The following is an 8,670-nucleotide window of genomic DNA, read 5'->3' on the forward strand; positions in this document are numbered from 1 at the left end:
AATATACTTATATTGTTTTATGTATATAAGCCCTTAAAAAGTGATTAAATACATATCTATACGATATGTATAAGCATTATAAGTTATAAGTATTTATGTCAAAGAACTTTACGTATAGTTATTGTTTTGAAAACTTAAGTTAGTAGTTTTAAAGTATACTTATAACTCATTGTTATTAGTACATAATGAGATGTTAAACCATCCTTAGATCATGTTAAATATTTATAAATACATATATATATATATATATACACAAACGTATAATTATCGTATGTTATATAGTTCGTGATATCATCGGTCAAATTGGACGGTCAAACGTTGTGTAAAACTCTTTTCAAAAACATAAGTCTCAACAATTTAGATTGCTTATCATGTTGGTAAGGTTTAATTTATGTAAATATTAATCTCATAAGTATAAAACGATCGGAAAAATCCGGGTCGTTACATATTCTAATTCTAATTTATAATATACATAATAATACATAAATATCGTACTCACTAATTCTAATTCTACTCCTACATGGGTTCTTATCAGAAGTCATGTCCTCTATTAATAGAAGCTCATTCATGTCGAGCTTCAATCTATCCTCCAACGTACGTCTAGGTTTACCCCTTCTCCTTACGTTGCCAACAACGACGGACTCAACTCTCCTAACCGGAGCTATAAGTGGGTGTCTCATAACATGTCCAAACCATCTAAGTCTTCCTTTTCTCAGATTGCTGATGATTTCCCAAATTCTAAGTTCTCCCTAAAAACTCCATCTGATATCATATCTAACATGGTCTTACCACACGTCCAACTAAGCATCCTCATTTCTTCCACCACCATCATCCCCTCTTGGGCCCTCGTCATTCACCAACACATAGTTCCGTACAACATGGCTGGTCTGATCGCTACCTGAAAAATTTCCCCTTCAATTTAAGGGGTAGTTTCTTATCGCACAAAACCCCCTTCGCTGCTCACCACTTCAACCATCCTCCTCTAATATTGTGAGTCACGTCCTCATCTATCCTTCTCGATTTGTGAAACATCGAGCCTAAGTATCTAAAGGAATCCAGTGGTGATAAGATCTGGTCGAATATTCAAAACTTGAACCTCCATCTAATCTAATATTTAATTAGATCTGATGCAAAATGTAACTAATTATTATTTTCAAGGACTAATATGCAAAATTGCTTAGATTTGTCCAACAGGTACCAGGGTATGCAGACCCATTTTACCCAAACTTTCCATTTTAGTCTCCATTTGCTCCTCTTTGTTTATTCAATTCATCTGTGAATTCTTTTTTTTTTGAACGGCAAAAATAATATAAAAAACACGACCCTCTAGAAAGACTCTAGAGGAGCCGCCACCAATTACAACGGATTAACGTTGCACGAAATCCAAGACACATTACATTTTCCGCTATATCTAATCCTATATCTGTGAATTCAATTTTTAGGGTTCGATCCAAATGGCGATGGCTGGACGATTCAGGTCAACCGTTTCGAGGGTTTCCAATTCTTTAATGTCCGATTCGCTATCTACTCAGAGATCAACCGTCGAGCGAGCTTTGATCTGCCCTAATTTCACCAATCCTCAGGTTCTTATCAATCAACTTAAATTAATCGAAGTCTGATTCCTAAATTGATGTTATTTTAACATTTTGCTTTCAGTTTCTTGTATTTCTGTTTATTTAGGTTTAATTTGAATCGTGTGGACCCAATTAAATATTGTTTGAAGTTATAATTGAATTAAAAAGAGAAATTGTTACTGCAGTATGTATCTATTATATATAGCTAATGGAGTTTAAAAAGGGAGTGTCACAAGAGGGTGCGCAATTCACCTGGTACCAGGTTTCGCGCGGGGGCTTGATTACCAGAGGTTTTACCTTGTATGGGGAGCCAATGTGCTCGTTCATAGGAGGGTTTCTTAGCTTACTCAAAAAAATAAATAAATAAATAAATAAATTTGCTTTGATACAATATTGATAGTAATATAGTCTAATTGATCAATGGATGTCATGAGTACATTTGAGGCTTGGGACTTATGTATTTCAACAAATGTAATCAGTAGATAAGTAGTATTATTTTTGTAGATAACTTTACTTGAATGTGGTTAAGAGATTAATAATGTTAACAGTTTACCAATTAGTATCTTTGTTTAAAAAGCTGTTGCGTGAAGGCCGAGCCACTATTCATTAAGGCGAGCGCCTCGTGTAGATGAAACGCCAATTTTTGTGTTAGGGACTTACACTCGGATAGGGTTAACATAGATGGACAACTATTGAATACTGGGCTTGAAGAAAATAGTGAATTAGAGCTTTGTAAACAAAAAAAATGCCTATGTTTGCTTCTTTTAGCCAACACTAGAATAGGTCTTAAACAAAAAAAATGGAGTATATTTATCTATTATATTACCTACTCTTAGACGAATATATACAAGTACTGTTGTCTAAAAACGGGAGTATCATTTAGCACACAAGACCCAATTATGTTAAAGTATCAAGAATGAAGCCATAGTCTTGGTGGGATTTATTATTTATTGTTATGTTTGTTTGATAAAGTTTTAACAGACATTGAAATGTAAAACGTACGATACTCTTCTTATTGCAAACCCAAAAGGTGTAATATTTTCTTTCGAGATATTGCAAATTAAACTGTGGCGATTTCTCTATGATACATGAAGATAATTGAGCTCTCAGTGAGTTGATTATGCCTTTTGTTTGATATATCTATATTTTTAGGTCAACATGGGACTCTTTAGTCTTACTATTTATGTACAATCAATTCTTTTATTGTGACTACATTGAGTTATCAATATGTTGCTTGTGGCTACTTTTGGATAATTTGACATTGTATTTTGTAGCAATCAAGGAACTTTGCCTCTTCATCTGCTCCAAAGGAACCAAAGATTAAGGTATTTGAAGGTTTAACAACTTCTATAAAGCTTTAATATATTAGCAGAAGAAAAAGGTTGATTTTTTATTTTTATAAATCATGATTGTTATCTAAAATGTAGGTTCCGGTGGCTATGTTTGGGGGTTCTGGAAACTATGCCTCTGCATTATTCATTGCAGCAGCAAAAACAAAAACATTAGAGAAAGTTGAATCAGAGCTTTTCGATCTTGTTTCAGCTACTCAAAAATCCCCTACATTTTCTCAGTTCATGAAGGATTTGGCAGTGCCCGCAGATACTAGAGTTAAGGCTGTGACCGAGATCTGTGAACAAGCTAAATTTTCTGAAGTTACAAAAAACTTTTTAGGTATGATGGTTATTTGATGACTAGGACCGAAACCACTAATCGGTTCTTGATAAAACTAAAAGTTTTGGTGATGTTTCAATTTAATCTAAAGTGACCCGAATTGTATTTAATCGGTAACAAACTCTTAAATCCTAATATAAAAAACAAAACCATTTGACTCGTGTCTTGTTTGGACCTGTATTAGAGGATACCACTGACAACCCTTATTGCTACCTTTCGTTGACACATTCTTTCTTTACTGCTATGTTTTACAGTTTTGAGATTGTATAGATGTAATTTATTTATTTTGTTGTTCTTGAGTATTTTTTATTAATAATGACTGACATTATTTTAAATTAGTAAGTAGTTTTTGAAGAAGTGAAATAAATTTGTTTCCATATTTTCTTTATAACTACATATCTTAGGTAAAATAGCATAGTTGTTTTTAAAACTACCCATTTGAACAATTTACAAAGCCGACATAAGAATTAAGAAATTTCCATGTGTGATGTGAATGTGGGACAATTCAGAGGATGGATATAATTATTAAGAATTAATGGAAAATGTCGAGGAGATTAAGAGGTCTGAAACTTCTGTAGGCAGTCAATTTAAGTATCATCATGTTCTATCTGTATAACATTCTTTGGTCTCTGTTCTTTTATAACGAAGCTACTTAGGACAAGTTCTAATTTAATTTGGTTCACTAATTTATGCTATTATTTGTATCAGTTGTTTTGGCTGATAATGGGAGGCTTCGACATGTTGACACTATTGCAAAAAGATTCTCAGACCTCACAATGGCACATAGGGGAGAGATCAAAGCTGTTGTTACTACGGTCATTGTAAGTCAATCGCCATTTTTTTAATCCAAGTGACAATGTGTATATATATATATATATATATATATATATATATATATATATATATATATATATATATATATATATATATATATAATCAAGAGGAAAGCACTTTTTGGGGGTGGGGGGGGGGGGGAAGTAAACTTTTTCGTTTTTTGAAAAAACTTTGTTCACGAACATTATAGATTAGATGAAAATATGAACATTTAAAAAAGACACTTTGTGATGATTGTCATTATTTTGGCGGGAAAACGCTCGAAGAAAAAAATAAAAACATTCAATGCATTGAATGTTTTGCTGCTGAGTTTTTTTTAAGGGGTTAGAAATTAGGGTTTGGAAATTAGGGTTTAGAAATTAGGGGGTTATAAATTAGGGTTTAGCTATTAGGGTTTAGAAATTAGGGTTTTGGGTTTAGAAATTAGGGTTTAGGGTTTAGAAATTAGGGTTTAGATTGATTATTTTAACACGAACGGTTTAGAGTTTAGGGTTTTGGGTTTTGGGTTTTCGGGTTTACGAAACCCTAAACTCTAAATCGGGCTAAATTCGAAAAAAACACTTAACACAAGATGAAAACAAAACGATTCAAATAAACTCAGCAGCAAAACATTCAATGCATTGAATGTTTTAATTTTTTATTCGAGCGTTTTCCCGCCAAAATAATGACATTTATCACAAGGTGTCTTTTTTAAATGTTCATATTTTCATCTAATCTATAATGTTCGTGAACAAAGTTTTTTCAAAAAACGAAAAAATGAAAAAAAATAATTTGCTTCCCCTTCCCCCTAAAAAGTGCTTCACTCTTGATTATGACCCTATATATATATATATATATATATGCTTTAAACCCCATGAAAATCTGATTCTACCATTTTCATGGCGTCCCCCCTTTTTTTTTTTTTTTTTATTATTTGTATTATTATTTTTTATTTATCTTTGTATCTTTTAATTTATTTTTTAATTTCTATTTTTTAGTTTTAAATTTAAAAAAAAAAAAAAAAGTCTTTTTTTTAGCAGAATGTCCTCACGGAAGCAATCTCTCTACTCTGGAGTAGAGAGGGGGATGAATTTCCTTTCCCGTGGGTGGAGAATTCTCTCGACTCGTGGTAACAGAAACGACTTCTCTTCTAGTTTAGGGTAGAGGAAGGATTGTCTACATCTTACCTCCCCCATACCTCGCAGGCGCGGGATTGGGTATTGTTGTTGTTGTTGTTGTTGTATATATATATATATATATATATATATATATATATATATATATATATATATATATATATATATATATATATAGTGGTAGGATCAAGAGGGAAATAACCAAGCGGGGGGAAGCAAAAACTTTTTTTTTTTTTTTTCGTTTTTTGAAAAAACTTTGTTCACGAACATTATAGATGGGATGAAAATATGAACATTTAGTAGAGACACTTTGTGATAAATGTTTTTATTTTGGCGGGAAAACGCTCAAAGAAGTAATATATAACAATTATCGTGTTTTTCGAGCGTATGTTGAGGTTTTAGCTATTGCGGTTTAGATATTAGGGTTTAGAAATTTAGGGTTTAGGGTTTAGATTTAGGATTTAGATTGAGTTTTTAACACGAACGGTTTAGAGTTTAGGGTTTAGGGTTTGGTGTTTTGGGTTCATGGAATAAACCCAAAATACCAAACCCTAAACCCTAAACTCTAAATCGGGCTAAATTTTACTTCACAAAACATGAAGGAAAAAAACTTTCATATTCTTCACGAACAATATTATCTTGAATGTTATTTTTGTCGATCGTTTTCTCGCCTAAATAATAACATTCATCACGAAGTGTCTCTTCTAAATGTTCATATTTTCGTGTGATCTTGATGCCGGAAAAAAAAAATTCCAAAAAAAACGAAAAAAAAAAAAATAATTTTGCTTCCCCCCGATTGGTTACTTCCCCATTGATCCTGCCACTATATATATATATATATATATATATATATATATATATATATATATATATATATATATATATTTCAAATTGATGATCATTTTAACGTTTGAGCTCTAGCGGGTTTTAGATTGCACAAAATTTCATTTTCATTTTTTGTCAAGAAAACTCAAAGAAACAAAAATCGCCATCACTACTTTATAGATCATCTTACCATCGTCACCATTTCATTTTGTATTTTGAAATTTTATATATTTTAATAAATAATATATGAGTATCTTTTCTATGATTTCATCAGCCACTTCCTACTGAAGAGGAGAAAGAGCTGAAAGACACTTTACAGGAGATTCTTAAAGGAAAGAAGATCAAACTTGAACAGAAGGTAGAATCTTTCACTTATCTTTTAAGTGGGAAATGAGACTTATATTTGAAAAGGCTATTAATTTCAAAAACCATAAACATATATAAGTATATAATGTTGTAGCTGGAGACAATTATTTTGTCAATTTTGAATGTGGTAGAGAACACACCGATATCTTTTTCAAAAGAAAAGGAAAGATCAATTTGGTGGCACAAAAAACTATATTAATTAAGTTTAACACGAATGTATTTAAATAAAACTCATGCAAAATATGAATTTTGGAAATGCTAGAGTTTCTCACACTTCTCTCACACTTGTTCATATTTCACATCAGATTGATCCAAGTATTCTTGGTGGGATTGTGGTGGAGTTTGGGCAAAAGGTTTTTGACATGTCTATAAAGACTAGGGCAAAGCAAATGGAGAGGTTTTTGCGGGACCCCATCAACTTCGATGCCTAAATAAGGCGTGTGTTGTTCTGTGCTTTTATCGTCCAAGCTTCTCGATTTTACTATCTTTCCCTTGGGAATAGAGTCTTCGTTTTTCTTCTCGATTTGGGGTGATGGTGAACAAACTTCATTTTCAGATTAATGGGTTTGTAAGCATGCAAATAAATAACCTTCTAGCTCTTAGCATACGTGTTTGAATATTTTTCTGAAAGCCATAGTAGTTCTTAGAATCCAATATTGTCATGGCCCTTAATGTTGTTGCTCATAATTCTCATAGTCACTGACTGCAATCTTAGACTTCGTTCATCAATTTATAATGATGAATTTCTTAGACTTTGTTCTTAGACTTTGAGTATTGAAAAGGTTTTATAAACCGGAAAAAAAAGATTTATGTCAATCTTGGTGACGATCTTGTTTTCCATTTTGTTTACGATTGTCTATTCATTGGAGTTGCATTAAACCTACTGACTATTCATACCATTTTAAAACTTGCATATGGTGTGGCCAAGGTAAAGTCACGAGTTGGGAACGAGTCGGTTGGAAGCTTGGAGGATTAGGGGGGAGTCGGTCTAGTCCCAGACGAGATGGGGTTGATCAAACTAGTTGAGTCACCCGTGTAATTACGAGTTGTGTTAAAAAATATTTATAAAAGTTATATTGTATTTTTATATGTAATAATTAATATATTACAATGCATAAATATATTTTTTATGCACTCCATTATATATTACCAAATGACAGATGAAACATATACTGCTGCGTATGACTTATAAAAAACAACAATAGACTTGCAATACCCAATCATACATAAGTGGACTATTAGTGGGTATGTAGGAGCCCTTATCCGAGAATAAAGAGAAGTCGTTTCTCTAAGTGAAATACTCCCAAGAGTAGATAAAGTCTCACTCAAGGTTGTAAAACTCGCGACTCGGAGAAAGCTCGGCAGGAGGTTTTTGAGGAGTTTTCGGCGACTCGGGGAGAACGCGGGGGAGAACTCGAATGTTAGACTTTCATTGACTTTTTAGTTTCTTATTATAGTTTATATATATATATATATATATATATATATATATATATATATATATATATATATATATATATATATATATATATATATATATATATATATATATATATATATATATATATATATATAGTTTATAATAATGATTTATTAACTTATAGAGTCCATACTCCATATATGCTAGTCTCATTTCATTTATTTATATTTTTAATTTTTTCTTTTTTAACTTTTTGTTCCTTAACTTAAATTCCGGCCACTAACTTTAAATTTCATTTTCCAGCCTCCAAGAATATGAAAAATGTGAGAAACAAAAAAAAAAAAAAAAAAAAAAAATGAAAATTTTGCAGATTTGACCGTTTTGACCGAGTTTGTGACCGATTTCTCGTTTTCTTCATTCTGTCGATTTCTCCCCGAGTACGCGGTCGAGTTTTGTAACCATGGTCCCACCTCTCAATGTGTTATGGATAAAGAGATTACTTTCGAATGGACCTCCGGCCAATAAGTAGGTTAAAAAAATAAAAAAATAAAAAAATAAAAAATACAGAAGTTCTGAAAAAGAAAGCTCCGACAAAAATAGTCGTTGCCTCGAAAAATAAGGCTCCTATTGCTGTGATTTCAGACGATGATATGATGAAATGAGCATTGCTGACTCAGGCTTTGAGGTTGTAGCACCACCACCAAAAGAGAAGAAGAAAGGTGGTCAAAACCGGCTGCTGCCAAGCTGCTAGCTGGAGCAACTAAGACACGTGGCCCCACTGCAGCTATCTCAAAGACAGGGGGCGCGCAAAAGTGATTACTAAAGTTTTGAAGCCGGTGACAGAAGTTTCCCCCGGAAAGAATGT

The 8,670-nt window shown here is 32.4% G+C and overlaps 1 protein-coding gene across 1 annotated transcript; it reads left to right on the forward strand.

The window, feature by feature from the left end:
* Nucleotides 1-1,226: 1,226 nt before the first annotated feature.
* Nucleotides 1,227-7,183, forward strand: LOC139876916 (ATP synthase subunit O, mitochondrial-like). Its single transcript, XM_071864316.1, has 7 exons — nt 1,227-1,271; nt 1,422-1,583; nt 2,849-2,899; nt 3,002-3,245; nt 3,954-4,066; nt 6,294-6,377; nt 6,691-7,183. Exons 2-7 carry the CDS (start codon nt 1,455-1,457, stop codon nt 6,814-6,816), a joined length of 747 nt encoding a protein of 248 aa, XP_071720417.1. The 5' UTR covers nt 1,227-1,271; nt 1,422-1,454; the 3' UTR covers nt 6,817-7,183.
* The last annotated feature ends 1,487 nt before the right edge of the window (nt 7,184-8,670 follow it).

The sequence above is a fragment of the Rutidosis leptorrhynchoides genome, chromosome 11, assembly GCF_046630445.1.
Source record: "Rutidosis leptorrhynchoides isolate AG116_Rl617_1_P2 chromosome 11, CSIRO_AGI_Rlap_v1, whole genome shotgun sequence".
NCBI lineage: Eukaryota > Viridiplantae > Streptophyta > Magnoliopsida > Asterales > Asteraceae > Rutidosis > Rutidosis leptorrhynchoides.

What these genes read in the sequence shown, in the direction of transcription:
- LOC139876916 (XM_071864316.1), top strand. Translation starts at nt 1,455, where the DNA reads ATGGCGATGGCTGGACGATTCAGGTCAACCGTTTCGAGGGTTTCCAAT. An exon ending in AGTTACAAAAAACTTTTTAG is followed by an intron (nt 3,246 to 3,953) that starts GTATGATGGTTA and finishes TATTTGTATCAG; the next exon opens with TTGTTTTGGCTGATAATGGG. An exon ending in CTGTTGTTACTACGGTCATT is followed by an intron (nt 4,067 to 6,293) that starts GTAAGTCAATCG and finishes TGATTTCATCAG; the next exon opens with CCACTTCCTACTGAAGAGGA.